Source organism: Hibiscus syriacus, unplaced genomic scaffold, assembly GCF_006381635.1.
Source record: "Hibiscus syriacus cultivar Baekdansim isolate YM2019G1 unplaced genomic scaffold, ASM638163v2 tig00111392_pilon, whole genome shotgun sequence".
NCBI classification, from domain to species: domain Eukaryota; kingdom Viridiplantae; phylum Streptophyta; class Magnoliopsida; order Malvales; family Malvaceae; genus Hibiscus; species Hibiscus syriacus.
Genome location: NW_024063078.1, coordinates 3,328,720 through 3,351,033, shown reverse-complemented (window position 1 = coordinate 3,351,033; position 22,314 = coordinate 3,328,720). Strand labels below are relative to the sequence as shown.

Genomic DNA, 22,314 nt, shown 5'->3' with positions numbered 1-22,314 from the left:
TAAAATGGCAAGCAGTTCATATTTTAAACTCTATTGCTAAGAATCGCCATTGTGAAATACATTCATCTGTGTGAAGTCCAATTCAATTTGATGAAGTCAGAGTGCTCGATAACTCGAAACAGTAATCTATAAGCGATTAAAAGTTCATATTACAAGTTTGAAGAAAAGCTGTAAGATCTTTCATTACATATAATGTTAATATGGGGTCCTAGTTTCACCGGATTGAGCTTCGGTTATATCAGATAGCGACAAGGTTCCGGACTGGTCAACATCTAAATCCTCAAATTCCTCCAAGATAAGTGAAATATCACTTTGGCAAATCTTCCCCATTTCTTTAAGTTTGAACAGAACAAACTCAGCAGCTCTGCAAAAATGAAGCAAAGAAAACATGAAGATGTCAATTACGCGGCTAACAGATCGAGCTGATAAAAAGAAAGCATCTAAGTTAATAATCTGCAAAATCATTACCCAACGACTCCATCACCATCAATATCAGCAGCCTCCAAATCTACATTTGTCGTTTTTCGAGTAAGAACCCATTTCACTACTGCTTTCTGTCTGTTTTCTGTATTTACCTCAGCGACGTAGAGAAAGAACTGAGCCAAACATATAGTGCTAGCTAATATCCAAATCACAGCAAAAATACGCCCCCCTTCGGTTGAGAAGCTTTTATCTCCATATCCCAAGGTTGTAATTGTAGAACAAACACAGTAAAACGCATCGATAAGGTCTAAGTTCTCGACTTTATGTAGGAAGACGGTCCCAGTTAATATTAGCACAACCAGAAGGATCAATGTTGTACAAAACTTGTATTTCACCCGTTTAGTCTCAATCTCCTTTAGAACCTCAAAATCACCAGCTTTTTTATACATGTTTAAGGCTTTAACCAGCAATATCTCTTGCTTCTCCGCCAAATAGTCAGCAGCTTTGCTTAGCACAAGTCCGATTAGTGCCATTCCTGTGAAGACAAAAGCACAGGCTAGCAGTTTCGCGAGGTCGCTGTTAGGAACAAGGTCTCCATATCCGACGGTGGTCATCGTAACGACACAGAAATAAACAGCATCAAGAATTCCATTAGTTTTGTCTCCTCTGATTTGGTTCCTGATTGTATAAAAGCAAAGGGTGCCTACACCCAAGTATAATGTCAAAACTAGGGATACCTTCTTAAGATTTAGGTTGAGTCTCCCGAAAATGGACTTGGAAATCGGAAGGGCTTCTTCTCCATTAGTATCAATAGAACCAAAATCTGCAAAAGGAGCACTTCGAACATGTCGAATCCGCCTTCTCCTCTTTGGTCCATCCCCGTTACTCTTTCGAGTTTTCGGACTTGCTACTGCTGATAGCAAAGGCTGGTTTGCATCATTACAGGCCATTAGGAAGATTCAGCAAACATAAATCACTACCAGGAACCCTGCAATTGTCAGAAAATTAGACTTAAAAGTAACCAAAATGGTACAGATAACATTCTTCTGACATTAACAAGTGCCAGTGTCAACTAAACCCATGGTGCAAAGGACTCTTTGATCTGCTGATTATCACGTGATCTCTTTCTAGTTTTTGTTTCAAAGGCAAAGTAAATCTACTCAACCACCAAAATTTAAAGTTTCTTTGAATTACTAAAAATTCATCCCAATTTGATCCTTTTTTATCCAAATCTGACAATCTTTATAATCCCTTTTCCACTGATCACTGAAGCATCCCAAGAACAAATATTTATTACAAAATAAGTAACTTAAAGCTCATATTTTTTTCATACAAAACTGGTTCTGCCATGAAAGCTTATGATAAAGCTCAGATCCCAAAGCTGAAACTAATACAAACAAAGATCTAGCAGGAAAATGAGAGATTTCTGGAGACTTACCTTGGAAAACTGGGTTTTTTTTGGAGAAGAAATAGGATAGCAGGAGTTTTGGAATTTGTTAGAAGATCCAAAGTAGATATCAGTTGACTGTTGATTGTGTTATCGTTTTTGTCAGCATCTATTTTATAGCTGAAACTTGGCATATATACCACCGTTGATATAGATTGAAGGGGGATATTATATTATATAATACAAAATGTGGAGGTATGGTAATAATGTAATACCACTTTATGAACATAAATTAAAAAAAAAGCATTAGTTTAGTTTTAGACATTGATAATGATATTATGATAAATAAAAATAAAGTATTTCTTGAGTGCCAGGTAAGAGGAGAACTGAAGCCATGTTCCAGAGATGCTACCTTCACCAACAAGTGCCACTTCCAGCAAATTCTGAACCAGAGTTGATGTGCAGAGAGGAACCAAATTGCTCGTGTGGGGCAATGAGAAAAATGATCGGCTCGTATAAGCTCTGTCATAATTATTTTTTGATCTAGAGTGAGTATTATAGTGCTCATCGGAACACATTGGGAACACAATACATCTTTCGAAAGACACGACAATTATAATGTGACTCATGCTTTATTCCTTTGTAGTCTTGTAATTTTGGCATTCCAACAACGTGAAAAATGAGAAATACGCATTATTGTAACGATCACACTAAAAAATAATTTCGATAAAACCTTATACGAGCCAATTATTTTTTCCAACGCCCCGAACGAGCAATTCAGCCCTTTCCCTCTTCTTATTCCCATTAAATAATGCCCTTAAAAGCTGAATTCATAATATGAATATCTTTATCCACTCGATCAATTAATATATCTCATTAAATATTCTTTTTAACATAATAGTATTAGTTTTCATTTTTAATTATTTTTTTATAAATATTAAAATTGCTTGGTAATATTTTTTAAAATTAATATTTTCAAGTGGAATCATTGATGTCAGCTAAAAAATCTGTTGTTTAATGAATACAACATAACATATAATATGAATTTTATTTTCTCGAAAGAAAATTCTTAAGATCTCTACTATTTAAAAAACCATAATTTATTTATTTAAAAAATTAAAATTTTATACTCTATATACACTGTTGACCTCTGTCAGTGCAATTCATAAGTCTTATCATTTCGTTATTAGAGCTGCAAAATCTACTTTACGACACCCTCATTCATCTTCTGTTGTAAGAATCGTAGAATTAATTCATCAAAAATTAATTTTTAAAATATTTATTAAAATTTTGATTTGTGATAATGAAAGGTATGAAAATTAATAATTGAACGTATGATTTATTTTAGGATAAATTTACAAAATATTTTAAGATATAATAAATTTATAAAATTTTAAAAAGATGAAAATATATTATCAATAAAAATTACAGATAAAATAAAAATATATAAAAGTTTGATTTTTTTAAAGATGATAATTTTTAGTCGTTCTACTCAAATCATTCTTACGGATGATAAAAAATCTAAAATTTAAAGACATTATAATTAAGATTTAAGTCATTCCACTCAAATCATTCCTACCGATAATAAAATAAGTTAAAATTTAAAGACATTATGGTTAAGACTTAAGAAAATAATTTAGAATATAAATAATAAAATAATATTTTAAATTTACTTTCGCTGGAATGTTTTTGAGGGAATTGAAATTTGTGAAAGAATTAGAAGCTGTCAGGAATTAAAATCTAATTTTATATTCTATTTGGTTGGCAGGAAATTGAATTAGAATCCAATTCCATATTCTGTTTGGTTCGCAGACATGTCAGATGAATTTGATTGCAATAATGTAAAATGACAGGATTGCCCTTCTTATTTTTTTTGCTTAATTTTAGTTTGTTTTATAAATTACATGTAGCAATATATTATAAAATTTTATAAAATATTAAATTTTAATTTTATTGATTGATTATTCATTTCAATAAATTATAAAAATTATGCTAATAAACATCGTAAGTTAAAATCATCCCAATTAGGGGTGGCCATGGGTCGGGTCGGGTCGAGTTTTTGGTCCACCCGACCCGACCAAGAACAAGGGAACATCCATCCGAGACCCGACCCGACCAAAATAAAGTTTTACCCGACCCGACCTGAAATAATAAAAAAAATTATTTTTATTCAATAAAAACGGACGTAATTGAAAAAAATTATATATAGAGGGGTATTATTGTAATTATTCCTAAATATATAAGGTAAAAATATATATATTTTTGGATCGGGTCGGGTATTTTTCACCCTAAATCCTAACCCGACCCGACCCGAATATCACACTTAAAAAAAACCGACCCAACCCGACCAAAATAAAGTTTCACCCGACCCGACCCGAATATATCAATTAGAAACCCGACCCAACCCGACCAGAAATAATAAAAAAATTATTTTTATTCAATAAAAATAATGACTTAATTGAAAAAAAATTATATATAGAGGGGTATTATTGTAATTATTTCTAAATATATAAGGTAAAATTATATATATTTTCAGGTGGGGTCGGGTCGAGTATTTTTTACCCTAAACCCGAACTCGACCCGACCCGACCAAAATAAAGTTTCACCCGACCCCACCCGAATATATGAATTAGAAACCCGACCTGACCTGAAATAATAAAAAAATATTTTTATTCAATATATAAATAAATTATTAAAAGATTGATGAGGATAATATGATCAAATTTTAATTCTCTCTAAGAAAGAAATTGAATTCCATCGTAGAATTGATGAAATTTACTTTTTCTCATTTGATGAAAAATTAAGTCACGAGGGATTTCAATTCTATTTGAAAACTTGAACCACACGTTAAAAACCTGCTAACCAAACTTCACCTCAGTGCCACTATTCCCATCCTCATTTTAGAAAAAAAAAACCTTTTTAGTTAAAAGAGACTCTACATAAGAATTGGCCAACACCGACTTCCAAACATCCCTATTAAAATATTGGCTTCTGTTTCACAGTTCCAATCTGTAAAACCCTAGCTAATTACTAAAACCTTGCGAACCATTAAAAAAAAGAAGATAATTACTAAAACAAACTCCATAAGAGATCAAAACCTTTACAAAAATGTCTTCAATTGCTCTTAGATCTCGAGTAGTTTCAATTGATTCCAGTTCAAAGATCATTTCTCGAAGGGTTTTAAGTTCAGGGGTGACTTCCTCTTCTTCATCCTCTTCTTCAAATCCTGCTAAAGAAGCTGTCATTCCTTCACAATCCATTCTCTCCGATCAGCCGACACCTCCTACTCCTACTCCTCCTCCGCCAGCGCCGGAAGCTTCCCCACAGGTTTCTCGGAGGAAATCATGGAGCTTTCTCAAGTATGGTCTTATCTCCGCTGTAACTGGAACTATTGGCTATGCCGGTTATCTCTCTTATAGTGAGTCTTCTTTCTTTTCTCATATAAAAAATTTTAGATCATTTGTGATTTTTTTTCTTGATAATGTTGTTTAAAATGTGGGGTTTTATATGTTTAAAGATGGTTATTTTCTTTTTTAAAAAATAAATTTGATTTGCAGAGTGTTCCTATGAGGAAGTAGATCAGAAGGCAAAGGCATTGCGGGCTGCAGCGAGTTATACTCCTAGTGAAGATGCATCTTCTGTTGAAGTGAGTTTGAACTCGTTTCCAATATTTTTAAGAAGAATTTTCTCTCTTCAATTTAGACGTTTGATTGAGTCATGTACAATTTGTTCTAGACATTTAACTGTTTTTGTTTTAGACATATAACTGGTTTAGGCATAATTTTATTCTCATTCATATGAGATTAATGTGTTCTGGTGTGGTTGGTTAAATGGCAGTACTAGCTGGCTGCCTTGCTGTTCAAGCAGTTGGTAAATTTTCTTATAATGTCTTTTACAGTTTATAGCAAAATAATTTAGCTGCTCTCATCAGTTCAAAGTCACATTAAACATGTCCATCATTGGGCCTCCTAAAAGATTCCTGTATGATTAATTATTATAATGCAATGATGAATGCATCAATATCAGTTATCCGAGTATGTGTGTTAATGTCTCTATGCACTTGAATGCACATGTGTAATGCTTTGATGGGAATTAATAATATCATGGAGCCGTTCTTTATATGTTCAATGAAAGAGTCAGATATGTAAGTGGTGATTTTTGTTTTCCATTTCTTTTTCAGAAATATCGAGGCATGCTCTACTCTACTGCAATGAAAGGTGATGAACATACTTTGTTTCTATGTCTCTTATTTCTTATTTGTTTATTCATGGGAGCTGAGTTTGTGTTTGGGTAAGCCTTTTAAGTTTAGTGTCTCTAATTTTCCTTTAGAAAAATTGGGCTACATCATTACAAAAGGATTTTCTAAGTCAGGAAAACAATTCAGTACTTGGTGCTCATTGCTCTCTATTAACTTAGTTGTGATTGACTTGTTTACATGTTCTGCTTCCACTGCATTTCTCATGGTTTCTTTTTTTGTAACATTCCAGTTCCAGCTAAAGCACTTGAATCTTACCTGGATCTCAGGAAGAAAGTGGAAGAACATGTGACAGTGAGTGCAATTCTTGTTTCTGTAGCTTCTGATTTTATAGTATTGCCCGCCTATCTTATGGTTTTTCTTCTGTATATTAGCATTAACCTTTTCTTTATTTCTTACTTTATCTTATATTGAAGGAATTTACTGAACCAACCTCAGAGAAGCTTCTTCCTGATTTGCATCCCCAAGAACATGTTTTCACACTTGTCCTAGATCTGAATGAAACATTACTTTATACAGATTGGAAGGTATGAATTTGACATGATTTTTTTTCATTCTCCTTTATAAAATCTGAACTTTTTATTTTGATATTCTGAATTTCGAAGCTCATGTTAAAATATTTGTAATTCTTTTTCTTTCTTTTTCCCCTTTTTGGTTGGCAAAGCGAGAGAGAGGCTGGCGTACCTTCAAAAGACCTGGAGTTGATGCCTTTTTGGAACATATGGCAAAGTTCTACGAAATTGTTGTCTATTCTGACCAGATGAATATGGTAATTTGAATATTTTTCATCGTGACAACAATGTCGAATGCTCAAGTAATTGACAACTGATGATGCCTGAATTTACTTATTTGATTGTTCTGGTTTGTGCAGTATGTCGATCCTGTTTGTGAAAGGTTGGATCCTAACCATTATATACGATATAAACTATCAAGGGGTGCTACTAAATATCAGGATGGAAAACATTACAGAGTAAGAAGTTCATCACTTTCCTTTGGAGCTTGGTTTTCCCTTGTGCAGTTTTCTGCTAGATAAAGTGCGATGATATTTGTTAATCTATGGGACAGTCGGTAAGATCTGATACTTCAAAATGAGTAACAAATAGTCCCTATTTTCAGGATCTTTCAAAGCTTAACAGGGATCCAGCCAAGATTCTGTATGTGAGTGCTCATGCATTTGAATCTAGCCTTCAACCAGAAAATTGTGTCCCTATTAAGCCGTATAAGCTTGAGACAGATGATACAGCACTTTTGGATCTTATTCCATTTCTTGAATGTGAGTCCGTTTAGTTTTGTTTGTTTAGATGTTTTCCATGTTCTTTTGTTGATTGTAGTACCATCTGTTTTCGGCTGTCCACAGATGTGGCCCGCAATAGTCCAGCTGATATCAGACAAGTACTGCAATCTTATGAAAGAAAAGATATTGCAAAGGAGTTCCTTGAGCGTTCTAAAGAGTATCAAAGGTGAAGTATATTTCTCTTTCTGCATTATAACATCGATAATTGTTAGTCACATCCTGTTAAAATATTGTTGAACAATGTTCTGATTTGGGGGCAACGATGATGGCACAGGAGAATGCAAGGACAGAGGCAGCAAGGTCGTTTCTGGCGTCGATGAGGAAAGAGTCTTGTATAGTTGAACGATTGTGGATATTCCAGAAATCATAGGATGGAGTTATGTATAGTTGAGGATTGTGGATTTCAGAAACCGTTATGCAGGATGAATCCTAAAGAATATGAAAGACAATATTGTTCAAGTTTTCCCCTCAGTTTTGCCACTTCAGAAGCCATTTTCTGAAGATAAAAAGATCATAAATCGATGAAACTGCATCATTTAAATGTCTGACCGAACTTCTTGTTAATCTTTATTTCCTATTTCCCCCTAAAAGTAGTGGTGTGCAAAAAATACCCGACCTGGTTGATTCGACTCGCCGATCCGAACATTAAAAAATCGAGTAATTTTTTTTAAAAAAAATACCCGATCAGTACCCGGCCCGACATTTCCCGGGTCGGGCCTAGGTCACAAAATTGTGTTTTTCCGAGTACTCGATTAGTTTTTATTTTATATTTTATTATATATATATATAATATAATATAATGGATTATTTATATTATGAATTATTAGATTTTGTATTTTGAACTTTTAAATTTTATGTTCGGATGTTGGAGTATGTGATTCGAAGTTTCGAACATTTAAATTTGTGTATATTTTTTTAAAATTAATAATTTGAAAGAAAAAAAACAGGTATCGGATACCCGATTACTGGGTACCCTCAAAATCAGAGTACTCGATTACCGGGTACCCGTAACATCCGGATTGAAACACGGACAGAGAAATTACTGATCTAGATATTACTGGGTACCCAGATTTGCACACCCCTACCTAAAAATTGGAAAATCTTCCACTCTTTTTTACCTCCAACTTGTTAATCATCATTTTATATATACTTTTTTACCTCCAACTTGTTAATCATCATTTTATATATATATATATATATATTAAAATAATACGAAAAATATAATATCTATTTAAAATATTTATTAACAATTGATAATGAACATATCTTTAAGATGTAATTGATTGAATCAAAATTTTAAGAAAATGATACTCCTCTTAACCTTTAAATTCATATAATCGGTTTTATCATCTAAATGTTGATTGTGTTGTTTTGGTTTTTGATGCATTTTTGTTAGTTCACACGTCGCTCTTTGCCAACGACTTTGAAAGTGTGAAATGGTTATAGTCATTGCAGTCGGAGCCACCTTGACGGCAAATCTAATTAGGTGGTTCCCACTTGACTTTGATTGACCTGTATGCCTTTTGATCAGAACGGGACATGTCGCTTTCCATCCTACAGTGAATCGGACGGCAAGGTTTTATTATTAAGAGAAAATAACCTCAGTGATCAAAAATCCTAGATAATATATGATTTTGACTAACTTTTTTTTGATTTGCGAAAACGACCAACAAAATCGCAATGCGATCTCTAATTCATATTGCGATCTCCACTATCGTAAATTCGCGTTGCGATAGTTGAAAATCACAACACGATTTTCCATTTTGCGTTGCGATAGTCTACTGTTGTTGTTGCGATAGTCTACAGTTGTCGTTGCGATTTTCTAGATTCGTTGCGATAGTTAAAAAAATAAAGATTTTGTTTCTTAAGAATTTTCTCTAAAAAGATAGTATCCGCGCGTATTACCACGACCACGACCACGACCACGACCCGACCCGAGACGGTCGGCGGCGGCGGCGGCGCGCGAGAGTCCCCTTGTTCTCTATCACTCAACAAGGAAGTGGGAAAGCCAAGCCTTAAATACCATTCCCAATAGTGTTTCCAATACAATGTGGGATTGAGCATTACCAACACTTGTTTCCAATACAATGTGATTATTCAGGAAACAATTAACAATCATGCACCTTAAAATAACTGAATTAGCAACCAATTGCATTAGTATTATACAATTAAATATGTCATAATTAAAAGTCAATCTACAATCAATCGTGATTATTGCAATTTTAAGCAAAACATTCAAAAATAATATCACTATTTAAGGCTCAATCCCACATAGTATTGGGAACAAGTGTTGGTAATGCTCAAATCTCACATAGTATTGGAAACACTATTGGGAATAGTATTTAAGGCTTGGCTTTCTCACTTCCTTGTTGAGTGATAAAGAACAATGGAGACTCTCGCGTGCCGCCGCCGCCGCCGTCCGTCTCGTCTCGTCTCGTCTCGTCTCGTCTCGGGTCGTGGTCGTGGTCGTGGTCGTGGTCGTACGTGTCTTCGACACGTCCGCGCGGATACTATCTTTTTAGAGAAACAAAATATTTTTTTAACTATCACAAGAAATGAAAAATCGCAACGAGAAATGAAAAATCGCAACGCGATTTTTAACTATCGCAACGCGAACTGGAAAATCGCAACGCAAAATGAAAAATCGCAACGCGAAATGCAACGCGAATTTACGATAGTAGAGATCGCAATGCGAATTAGAGATCGCATTGCGATTTTGTTGGTCATTTTCGCAAATCCAAAAAAAGTTGGTCAAAATCGTATATTATCTAAGATTTTTGGTCACTGAGGTTATTTTCTCTATTATTAAACCAAAGATTCATAAATATACTTTAGGGTAAACTACATAAATAGGCCCTTAACTTTTAGAAAACTTGTATTTTAGTTATCAAACTTTTAAAGCTTGTAATTTAGTTATTGAATATATAATTTAACCTTATTTATCTATTGTTGATTATCGTGTAAGTCCTCAAAATTTTGTTAAAAAAATTAATTTCAATTATAAGAATTTGATCCCAAGAACGTTGTTTTGTTTAATTGGCGTTATTCATTACTCCTTTTAAACTCTCCATTTGTCAAAGGTTACTAAATTTAAAAGAGATATCATCGTCTTATTGTACCTTTCATGCCTTTATTTTGTAATAATACGTTTCCGTTTTTTAAGCAACACTGTGTCATGAGGGGGAAAAGTAAAAAGTTAAAGTTTAAAGCCTAACTATAAATTATAAACATTACACCCCTAAATTTACTAATTTTTTCAACTCAATCCTTTAAGTTAACACGATATTCTGAAATTGTATCATGCGATACAATTTTACAGTGCCATGACATCAAAAAGACCAAAAAAACAAAATAAAAAATATGAATAAAAATTAAATTAAAAAAAGAGAAAATCGCCTCAGTGACCAAAAATGCCTTATAATATACGATTTTAACCAACTTTTTTTGGATTTGCCAAAATGACCAACAAAATCGCAACGCGAAATAAAAATCGCAACGCGATCCCCAGAATCGCAAATCAGTTTCCAAAATCGCAACGCGATTCTTGAAAATCGCAATGCGATAGTACAAATTCGCATTGCGATTTTCCAAAATCGCAACGCGAATATGAAAATCGCAACGCGAACACATAAATCGCAACGCGTATCCGTAAATCACAACGTGTATCCGTAAATCACAACGCGTATGGGTAAATCGCAATGCGTATCCGTATATCGCAACGCGTATCCGTAAATCGCAACGATAATACATAAAATCGCAACGCGTATCCGTAAATCGCAACGCGATATATAAAGCGCCATTATAATCGCTACGCGTATTTTATTTTCAAATTACAAAAACGAATATTAAGACAAAATCCCGTAATCGCAACTCATAACCTAAAACCTAAAATCACAACTCAGTCTCATCTCCATCTCTCACTCTCTACGGCGAAGAAATCCGTCCCCATCTCCGAAGATTTCCGTCCCCATCTCCGGCGAAATCCCTCACAACCATTCACGGTCAGAAATCCCTCACAATATTCAGAAATGGAAAATCAACCTCCGAGTGTTAGTTTTTTAATTATTTTTATTTTGAAATGTTTGCATTATTGTAGGTTTTTCATATTGAAACTGATGATAAGTTTACTGGTCATTTCAATAATAGATTAACCATTTCACTTAGATTTCATTTCGCGTTACGATTCTGTCGTTGCGATTTTCATTTCGCGTTGCTATTCTCTCGTTGCGATTTTCAAGTTAGTATTTGTCTTTGTCTTTGTTCTGTGTTTTGGTTGAAGTAATGCAATCCATTCAAGTTTCAATTTGCAGAAGAGTCGCAACGAGATAAATGAAAATCGCAACGAGAGAATGACTGTCGCAACGAGAGAAATGAAAATCGCAACGAGAGAATCGCAACGCGAAATGAAAATCGCAACGAGAGAATCGCAACGCGAAACCAAAATCGCATTGCGATTTTCATTTCGCGTTGCGATTCTCTCGTTGCGATTTTCATTTCGCGTTGCGATTCTCTCGTTGCGATTTTCATTTCTCTCGTTGCGACAGTCATTCTCTCGTTGCGATTTTCATTTCAACCAAAAGACAAAACAGTGTTGCAAATTTTAGTTTCAATAATAAACTACTACTTTTTATGTTTATTGTTTTTGGTATATCTTCACAGTGTAGTTTTTGGTATATCTAACTTGGTATGTTTATTGTTTTTGTAGAAATTTTTTCGGCTTCATTGACATTAAGGAATAAAGTTAGCCTAGCCACTACAATTGCTTCGAAGCTTTCACCTGCTCAAAGACAATTGTTTGAGGAAACCTGCTTCGAGCCATGGCTGAGAGTACAACATCCGGGTGGAGATGCTAATTTGACCCATTTGTGGCTTCAGACCATGACATCAAATCTACCCGACAGTATATAACGTGGTGAGGAAGAGATATGGTTTCATTTTCCACCAGCGTATACTTGTTTTGGGCGGAAGGAGTTCTGCTTAATCACTGGTCTACGATTCGGACACGATGATGTAGGCCGGTACACTCGTCATATCGCCCGCCCATCATGGTTATCCCGGGTTTTTCCGGATGAGTCAATGGAGAAACCGAACCTACACGTCGACGACCTGAAGAAATTGTTTAATAAGAAAGCTGGTTTCACTCGGATGGATGACGTCGATGTTGTCCGAGTATGCCTTCTACTACTTGTGTATGCCGGCTTTTTAGGCAGAGAGGCCAGACAACCTATTCCTCGGGAGCTAATAATATTGGTAGAGGACCTGAATGCATGGAATCTGTTTCCGTGGGGTTCGTATATATGGAAAGCTACCTGGACTAAGTTGTCTACTGCCTTTGATGACCGCAAAAGTTTGCGTGGCGATGGGTCGAATACACTTTGTCAGGCTTTGTTTGGGCCTTTAAGGTAAGAATTTCTATATAATGTTTCTAAAATTATAATTAATTATTTAACAATTACTAATTTTGTTATTATATTGTTTGTAGATTTGGATATTCGAGGCTTTCCCCAGCATGCGTACATATGCAATAAAAACGTCAAATGATATTCCCAGGGCTATTTCCTGGAAGAGGAAAACTCTGTTGGATTGGGAAGACTTAATACCATATGCGACAATAAATAATGTAAGTTAACACAATACTTTCATATATATATAAACAAGTTATTAATAGTAGACGTTTAACTTTGTTTGAGTTTTATATTTTAGGAGGCCAACATTCCATTACAAAGACTGACACCCACGGAGGAAGAGCTTGCCACTGATTGGTGGCAAGCTAGTCAGAGTTTTTTTGATGGCACGGATGATGAGCAGCATCCACTTCCTCCAATTCGAGAGCCATCACCTCACCTAGAGCCATCACCCGATCGACCCGACTATACACCTCTAGAACGAGAGCCATCACCTATCCCGTCACATCATCGTGCCTCTTCTCCACCATCACCTCATGATAGGCGACCGGCAAAGATGCCACGACTCCTATCTCCCTGTTCTCCACCTCCACCTCCACGGGATGAGTCAAGGGAGTTACGTGATGAGGTCAATGCCTTGCGTGAGGAGATCGGTACTCTACGCGATAACGATGGTGCATGGCGTGTGGAGGTGTCAACTTTACGTGGTGAGGTTGCCGCTCTACGTAAGATGATAGTATCGTTGCAGAATGAGGTTCATACTCTACGCAACGAGGTAAGTTTAAGATTTTCCATATTTAACTTAATGATAAATTTACTCGTAATTTCACTTAGATTAGCCATTTCACTTAGATTGCTTAGTAAATTTGTTCGGTTGCTGCCAATTCTGCTAAACTGTGTATTCTTTAACACTGTGAAATAGTATTTGTCTTTGTTTTGTCTTTTGGTTGAAAGTAAATTTGTTCGGTTGCTGCCAATTCTGCTAAACTGTGTATTCTTTAACACTGTGAAATGGTATTTGTCTTTGTTTTGTCTTTTGGTTGAAAGTAAATTTGTTCGGTTGCTGCCAATTCTGCTAAACTGTGTATTCTTTAACACTGTGAAATAGTATTTGTCTTTGTTTTGTCTTTTGGTTGAAGTAATGCAATCCATTCAAGTTTCAATTTGCAGAAGAAGAAATAGTTTAATTTCGCAACACGAAACTTAAAATCGCAACGCGAAACCAAAATCGCAACGAGAAACCAAAATCGCAATGACAGAATCGCAACGCGAAACCAAAATCGCAACGACAAGATCGCAACGCGAAACCAAAATCGCATTGCGATTTTCATTTCGCTTCTGTCGTTACGATTTTCATTTCGCGTTGCGATTTTGGTTTCGCGTTGCGATTTTGGTTTCTCGTTGCGATTATCATTTCGCGTTGCGATTTTAAGTTTCGTGTTGCGAAAGTAAACTATTTCTTCTTCTGCAAATTGAAACTTGAATTGATTGCATTACTTCAACCAATAGACAAAATAAAGACAAATACTAACTTCAGGGTATTAGTTTGAAACATATTTTTCTTTGTTATCTGATGCATTTTGTGAACTATGATAGAAAAATGACTTGGGTGAATACAATGCAAGTTTGAAACATATTTGTCTTTGTTTTCACTGTTTAAATATCATGTCTGTTTATTTACTGATTTTTGTATTTAATTATTTAGCGGCCCGATAGAGTGGATGCTTTACGTCGGGTTATGCTTGCACGACGGAGTTCACGCATCAGACAGCGTGCACGTGCTATTAAGTCTCCGTACACCCCAATAGTGCGAAGACACCGCAAGAAGAAGCCCGACTCGCCTGTCATCCCTCAAGAGTCCACTCCTATCGTTGAAGAGGCCCCCCTATCATTCCTCGAGAGTCCCCTCCCACTGTTCAAGAGGCCACTGTCATCATTGAAGAGGTCCCTCCCACCATTCAAGAGCCGATTCACATGGCGTCATATGTAGGCTTCTTGAGAAACCCTCTGACGTACCGGACATGATGGATTCAAGTTGGCTCTCGTATGAGTTACCGGCCAGTACCATACCGGTATCTGAAGAGGAGAGGGAACAACTACCGGACACAATTCTGGATAACACCCTTTGGGTTAAGACCGCTGTTGATTTTTATCTACATGAGCGAGCCAGGGGTGTTTCACTGACATATGCAAGCTCACCGATGATATCTATTTGTTGCTTGATCGGTCTTGGTGGGGCGTATTATTAGGGGTCGAAGACAATGGCTATTTCGATGGGGGGGGGTAAGTCTTATATTTTTCTTATATTTCAATTTGATTAATTTTTTTTTAAATTTATGTAAGTCACTAATATATGTCTTTTTTTGTAAAACAGCATATCGATGCGTGGGTGACACGTCTTCTAATAATAAGAAAACTTAAGAAAATAAAAATATACGATATACAATTATGCCGACGTCTTTTAACGCCGTTCACTTGAAGAATGCACGAGATGAATCATTTGATTTGGGCAATGGACAAGCTAAACTTTATCCTGCATGGTGGAGGTCGATAAGGTTAGTATTTATTTTAGATTGAGTTTAAAGGTTTTATGAAATAAGTGCGCAAATGAATGAATTATTACTTATGATTGCAGTGTTTATCCCTGTTTTGGAACGTAAACATTGGATTCTCGTCGAGCTTCAGCTCCCATCCCTTAAGACAATAGTGTATGACAGCATGATAAATTACATATCATTGGCTGATTTAAGAGATGTTATTAAGGGATGGAGCTCTCATTTGGCTAAATTCTTGGATGCGATCAATTATTGGACTCGTTCTGGAAACAAGAAGCCAAAGAAGCTCAATATTACAGTTATTAGAGACGAGACCGCGCCACAACAAACAAGCGGAGCCAGAGGAGATTGTGGTCCTCTCGTATGCTTGGCGTTGGAGCGTTTGACGACGGGAAGCATCAAGTATCTACCTCCACCGATAGAGATAGAGCTGCAGTAGGCTTGTGGTTTCGGCATTATATGGCTAAATCGATATATACGACGCTGCCTACCTGCATCCGCGTTATAAAAATGTCCATAAACAATTGGTAAGTTTATATACTTTTGGTTTGAAAATGTTTGGTTAAGTACCTAGAATTCAATAATTTGCTGTTTGTAGGTTTTAGATGTGTAGAAAGTGTTGTTTGAGCAAATGTTTGGTTTCTGCAGGTTAATCTCAGAAGTGAACTGCGTGAAAATGATGTATGGCTGCAAAAGTTGATTCAATAGTTTAATTGATTGTTTTTTGATTGTTTAATTGATTTGTAAAAGTTGATTCAATAGTAGATGATCGGAAATAAGAATTATTGCTTATTTTTTGATTGTTTAATTGATTTGTAAAAGATGATTTGTAAAAGTTGATTTGTGTAATTGATGCGAACATAATTCTTATTTGTGCTTGTTAATTGATGAAATGTAATGGTTGATTTTGTTGATTTCAATCTGCATTATGTTGAAGGCAAAAATGACTATCGCAATGCGAAATGAAAATCGCAATGCGAAATGAAAATCGCAACGAGAGAATCGCAATGCGAAATGAAAATCGCAATGCGGAATGAAAATCGCAACGAGAGAATCGCAACGCGATTTTAATTTCGCATTGCGATTCTCTCGTTGCGATTTTCATTTCGCATTGCGATTTTCATTTCGCATTGCGATTCTATCGTTGCGATTGTCATTTCGCATTGCGATTTTCATTTCGCATTGCGATTCTCTCGTTGCGATTTTCATTTCCGCATTGCGATTTTCATGTTGGGATTTTCATTTCGCATTGCGATTCTCTCGTTGCGATTGTAATTTCCGTGTTGCGTTAGTCAAATGCATGCCTAATAGTGATAACAACTGAATAACAAGAGTTGGTTAAGTCAAAATGGTTGGCCTGAGTCATTAATTCAACTGAAAATGTTAAAAGTTCACACATAAAATCCACATAATACAACGTTTGCATTTAAAAATCACCTAAGTTAACAGTCCCAAAAGGTGAAGCCAATTGTGATTGGGATTTTAAAGATGATTGCCTTTTGCTTGACACCATATGAGCTTTGGATTTTGATGAGGATCCATATTTTGGTAGAGGAAAAGATGATTTTGATGGCACTGGTGATCCACATGTCAACCTTGTATGACCACTTTCCTTGCACCGACTACATGTCGATCTCTTCTTCTCTTCACCCTTAGACGGTATACGATCGTGACTTTTTGGTCGGCCAGGTAGCCTTCTGTCCATGGCTGGTGGCAAAACTGTTTGTAAGTCATCTGGTATGTCCCACTCAGAAGGATGTGGAATAGGGTAGACAATCTCGGCATAAGTCTGTCGATAAACTTCTGTAGTGTAGCAATCCATAGCGTATGCGCTTGAATCATCTTGGTTTAAATGAAGAGCAACTTTTATAACATTGCCACACGGATAACCAGATGTTTGCCATTTCATACAACTACACGTCTTTGCATTTAGATCGACTAGCCCATTTAAGTTATTATCCAGTACTTGAAACAAAGTGTTTGAACATGGTTCAACTCTCCATGACGTTGACTTCACAACACGTTTCGTTATCTTTTTTTCAGTCCATGGTGTAACACGATGTTCCAATGTTCCTGTAAATTTAAATAAACAATACTTAGTAAAATATATAAATATGATAAGTTACGAATTCAAAGAAATAATACCTGCATGGTTTCTTTTCTTGTAGTACCACTGTTGAATAGAGGCTCGAAAAAACTCCATTAACATAGTAATGGGTAATTTCCGGGAGACATTGGTGTAAGCGTCCGACCAAGAGGTTCAATACTGAGAATCGGACTTACCGTGACCACCAGACTTAGCCAATTCTTGGAGAATGCTTAACAAGTCCGTGAAGGATCTATTCCGAGGCGTCCGAGAGGAGCGACGAGGGAGATGGGGGCAGTGTTGTCGAGGCTCGTGGATTCGAACCGAGACATGGGAGCAGATATCTGTAAGAGAATTATACAGACTATTGGGCTTGCCCAGAACCATCAGATCTGGCCCGTTCCTTGGAGGATTCTAGAAGGATAATGTTAGGTGGGATTTCCTTGATTTAAGGGATTGGGTTAGGTGGGAATCAATCCTAGCCCTTAATGTAAAATGATCTTAGCCATCGATTGAGAGGGAGCTCCCCTATAAATAGAGAGCTCTCCTCCTCATTTGTAAGCACCCAATTCCATTCTTCTCTTTGTGAGAGAGTAATAAAGCTCTGAGGCATTTGCTCTATTCTTTCCGAGTTCTTAGTTTCTTTGTTCTTGTTGCCTAGCTTGGTGGCCAGGAGTAGCCACCTTCGTGTTAGCACTTCCACACGATAGTCCGACCTTGTCGGCATTCTAAAGCTTCCGCAATCCGAAGCCTTGAGGGCTTGGTTCCAACCTTTGTGAGTTTGCACACTCACTTAGCTTGGGTAAGGCTTACTTAGTCGACGAGAAGACCGAGGAGCGTCTAAGGCCGCACGACTCGTCAGACCTTGACTCTGATATTCCGACGGTGTGAGGTGTCGAAGTTCTGGGGGCGTGACAAGTGTCGTTGCGATTTTCATTTCGCATTGCGATTTTCATTTCGCATTGCGATTCTATCGTTGCGATTGTCATTTCGCATTGCGATTTTCATTTCGCATTGCGATTCTCTCGTTGCGATTTTCATTTCTGCATTGCGATTTTCATGTTGGGATTTTCATTTCGCATTGCGATTCTCTCGTTGCGATTGTAATTTCCGTGTTGCGATAGTCAATGCATGCCTAATAGTGATAACAACTGAATAACAGAGTTGGTTAAGTCAAAATGGTTGGCCTGAGTCATTAATTCAACTGAAAATGTTAAAAGTTCACACATAAAATCCACATAATACAACGTTTGCATTTAAAAATCACCTAAGTTAACAGTCCCAAAAGGTGAAGCCAATTGTGATTGGGATTTTAAAGATGATTGCCTTTTGCTTGACACCATATGAGCTTTGGATTTTGATGAGGATCCATATTTTGGTAGAGGAAAAGATGATTTTGATGGCACTGGTGATCCACATGTCAACCTTGTATGACCACTTTCCTTGCACCGACTACATGTCGATCTTCTTCTCTTCACCCTTAGACGGTATACGATCGTGACTTTTGGTCGGCCAGGTAGCCTTCTGTCCATGGCTGGTGGCAAAACTGTTTGTAAGTCATCTGGTATGTCCCACTCAGAAGGATGTGGAATAGGATAGACAATCTCGGCATAAGTCTGTCGATAAACTTCTGTAGTGTAGCAATCCATAGCGTATGCGCTTGAATCATCTTGGTTTAAATGAAGAGCAACTTTTATAACATGGCCACACGGATAACCAATGTTTGCCATTTCATACAACTACACGTCTTTGCATTTAGATCGACTAGCCCATTTAAGTATTATCCGTACTTGAAACAAAGTGTTGAACATGATTCAACTCTCCATGACGTTGACTTCACAACACGTTTCGTTATCTTTTTTTCAGTCCTGGTGTAACACGATGTTCCAATGTTCCTGTAAATTTAAATAAACAATACTTAGTAAAATATATAAATATGATAAGTTACGAATTCAAAGAAATAATACCTGCATGGTTTCTTTTCTTGTAGTACCACTTGATAGAGGCTCGAAAAAACTCCATTAAAATAGTAATGGGTAATTTCCGGGAATGACGACTTAGAGCGTTGATTGATTCTGCACTATTAGACGTCATGAAACCATATCTTGCTCCAAGTTGATGTACTCTTGACCATCTTTCAAACCCGACATCTTCTACTTGAGCACACTGAGGCAAAACACGTCTTAAACAATTTATATGCTTATTGAAATCCACTTCCCGATAAGCTTTTACAGCCTTCCAGTATGTCCATTTGTGCTTTTTTATACCAGCAGACCTTGATTTTAGATTTCTATACAAATGAACACCACAAAGTCCATGAAAAGCATCTGGAAAACACCTTCTAACAGCGTTGTCAATTGAGTTTGCCCTATCGGATATGATTGTCGATTGCTAATAGGACCTATGCAATCCCTAAGATGCCCCAAACCATGTCCAATGAATCAGAGGTTTCAGATTTGCCAACCCCGTAAGCTATTGGCAATATCCCATTGTTAGCATCCATGGCTACTGCTAATAAGTTTACTCCAGGTATCGACCTTTCAAATGTGCTCCGTCAACTATAATAACTGGGCGCATGCAAGTAATAAACGAACGAATCTACAAAATAATATACACAAGAAATATAATCATTTAAATGTGAAATGCATGTAACTAACAAAATGAGTCAACAAATTATATTGATTTACTAACCGTAGCACCAATGGCGATAAACAGCAACTCAAAGCGTCCATCTCTATCTGTTTTGATATGAGTTACCGACCCAGGATTTTTCAGCTTTAAATTGTGACAATAAGCCGGCAGTTGGGCAAACGATGCTTCTGGCGACCCCCTCAACAATTCCAAGGCATAACATTTGGCTCTCCAAGCTTGAGAATATGATATACTAATCTTGACCGAGCATTCATGTCAGTCATAATTTCATGTCCCCGATATACCCTGCCATTCAAAAACATTAACTCAGCCAGAAAACCACCCAACACCTTTTTGTTTGCCTGTCTATGGTGAGGAAAAACTTGGGTTCTTGAACATGTATGTTTATCAATAAAAGTCCTAACTTGAAACATTTTGCAATCTTTTATTCTCTTTGCAATCATACGCCACGTACAGTTTTTGTCAATCATACACCTTGTTTCGAAACGATCTTTGCTTGATTTGTTAACTTTTAGTTGATAGCCATCTTCCACACATTTCGTATACAAAGCTATCTTCAAGTCTTCCTTTGTATCAAAACAATCATCTTTCTTGATACGAATAACTTTTGTGTAACAATCAACTGCTTTCTTTATCAACTCTTCTTCCGGTATCTGAAGTAATTCTGGCATATTCCAGTTATACGCCCGTGGCATTTCTTTTCTTCGGGACTTTTTCTTCTTCTTTTTCTTCTTCAGGATTATATGAATTACAGAATAGATGTTCAACATGTTCATTCACAGTCGTAACTTCCTCCTCATTATCATCAACAATACATTCTTCGGCAACGGCTTTCATCATCAAAATTCGGGTATTGACCAATATTAATATCATTACACGCATGGTCTGTTTCTTCTTCTGAACATCATCAAAATCCGTGTATTGACCAATATCAAAGTCCGGATATTGACCCAAATTTCGAATACTGACTAGTACTCACAATTTTTTCTGTTGGCTCATCATCGTCTAACTGGTCATACGAAACCGGAATTTGGTGCTGAAAGTTGATTGGGATTTGGATTAGAGAAAGGTTGTGGGTTTGAGAAAAACTTAGTTGATTACTACCCGCTACTGACCCAACAATATACTTCTAGGTTCAACAACATACAATGTAACATCATCTTGTGAAACACTAATGTAAGCAATGAATCGTTCAACATCTTCATTGTCGGTTAACAAATAAACTTTACCATTTCTCTGATACGATAGCCTAAATCCACTTAGGGCTCTAAATTCAATTTATTTGAAAACACGTAGCATTAGAGTTTCATAAGTTAACTTTTGTAAAGACAATTTTAGTTGAAGATTCATGGGTAAAGGCATATATTGTAAAACACCATGAACATTATCCCATGACCCTCCAAAACACAATCTATCCAAACATGATCAACATTAGATGATTTCATGGTTGTAAATTAATTTACTAAACAGACGAGCTGCGAAACTAAAACCTGTTGCCGGATTGGGAAGGATGTCGTTGGATATAGGAACGGATGTCGCCGGAGAGAGTGATAGATGGAGATGGAATGAGTTGCGATTTAGGGATTTAGTTTATGATTTCAGTGTTATATACCCAAAATTTCAGTGTTGTGATTTACAGATTCTCGTTGCGATTTACGGATTATCGTTGCGATTTACAGATTCTCGTTGCGATTTACGGATTATCGTTGCGATTTACGGATACGCGTTGCGATATACGGATACGCATTGCGATTTACCCATACGCGTTGCGATTTACGGATACACGTTGCGATTTACGGATACGCGTTGCGATTTATGTGTTCGCGTTGCGATTTTCATATTCGCGTTGCGATTTTGGAAAATCGCAATGCGAATTTGTACTATCGCATTGCGATTTTCAAGAATCGCGTTGCGATTTTGGAAACTGATTTGCGATTCTGGGGATCGCGTTGCGATTTTTATTTCGCGTTGCGATTTTGTTGGTCATTTTGGCAAATCCAAAAAAAGTTGGTTAAAATCGTATATTATAAGGCATTTTTTGTTACTGAGGCGATTTTCTCTTAAAAAAATCATTAAATTTAAGGACTAAATGTTACTTTCTTAAAATATTCGTATAGAAAATATCTCACGGATATAGCTGGAGAAGATAATTAGAACGAACATGGAAACTCCTTTAATTTTGTACATTTTTGGTGTACTAATTTTCCCCCATATTTCCTGCTACTTCCCGTTTCATCTTGCAGTACAGACAACGACA

The 22,314-nt window shown here is 36.4% G+C and overlaps 2 protein-coding genes across 2 annotated transcripts; one reads left to right on the top strand and one right to left on the bottom strand.

The window, feature by feature from the left end:
* Nucleotides 1-163: 163 nt before the first annotated feature.
* Nucleotides 164-1,966, bottom strand: LOC120160526 (two-pore potassium channel 1-like). The gene is made up of 3 exons (XM_039170936.1): nucleotides 1,862-1,966; nucleotides 469-1,411; nucleotides 164-364 (listed from the first exon to the last, which is right to left on the bottom strand). The coding sequence occupies exons 2-3, from the start codon at nucleotides 1,371-1,373 to the stop codon at nucleotides 196-198; spliced, it is 1,074 nt and encodes a 357-aa protein (XP_039026867.1). The 5' UTR covers nucleotides 1,374-1,411; nucleotides 1,862-1,966; the 3' UTR covers nucleotides 164-195.
* A 2,871-nt stretch (nucleotides 1,967-4,837) lies between these two features.
* Nucleotides 4,838-7,822, top strand: LOC120160208 (mitochondrial import inner membrane translocase subunit TIM50-like). Its single transcript, XM_039170623.1, has 11 exons — nucleotides 4,838-5,228; nucleotides 5,368-5,456; nucleotides 5,991-6,027; nucleotides 6,298-6,359; nucleotides 6,482-6,592; nucleotides 6,730-6,834; nucleotides 6,937-7,035; nucleotides 7,182-7,338; nucleotides 7,423-7,525; nucleotides 7,634-7,698; nucleotides 7,731-7,822. The coding sequence occupies exons 1-10, from the start codon at nucleotides 4,919-4,921 to the stop codon at nucleotides 7,677-7,679; spliced, it is 1,119 nt and encodes a 372-aa protein (XP_039026554.1). The 5' UTR covers nucleotides 4,838-4,918; the 3' UTR covers nucleotides 7,680-7,698; nucleotides 7,731-7,822.
* Nucleotides 7,823-22,314: the final 14,492 nt, after the last annotated feature.

What these genes read in the sequence shown, in the direction of transcription:
- LOC120160526 (XM_039170936.1), bottom strand. Translation starts at nt 1,373, where the DNA reads ATGGCCTGTAATGATGCAAACCAGCCTTTGCTATCAGCAGTAGCAAGT. An exon ending in GATGGTGATGGAGTCGTTGG is followed by an intron (nt 365 to 468) that starts GTAATGATTTTG and finishes TCATTTTTGCAG; the next exon opens with AGCTGCTGAGTTTGTTCTGT.
- LOC120160208 (XM_039170623.1), top strand. Translation starts at nt 4,919, where the DNA reads ATGTCTTCAATTGCTCTTAGATCTCGAGTAGTTTCAATTGATTCCAGT. An exon ending in CTACTCTACTGCAATGAAAG is followed by an intron (nt 6,028 to 6,297) that starts GTGATGAACATA and finishes GTAACATTCCAG; the next exon opens with TTCCAGCTAAAGCACTTGAA. An exon ending in ATTCTGACCAGATGAATATG is followed by an intron (nt 6,835 to 6,936) that starts GTAATTTGAATA and finishes TGGTTTGTGCAG; the next exon opens with TATGTCGATCCTGTTTGTGA.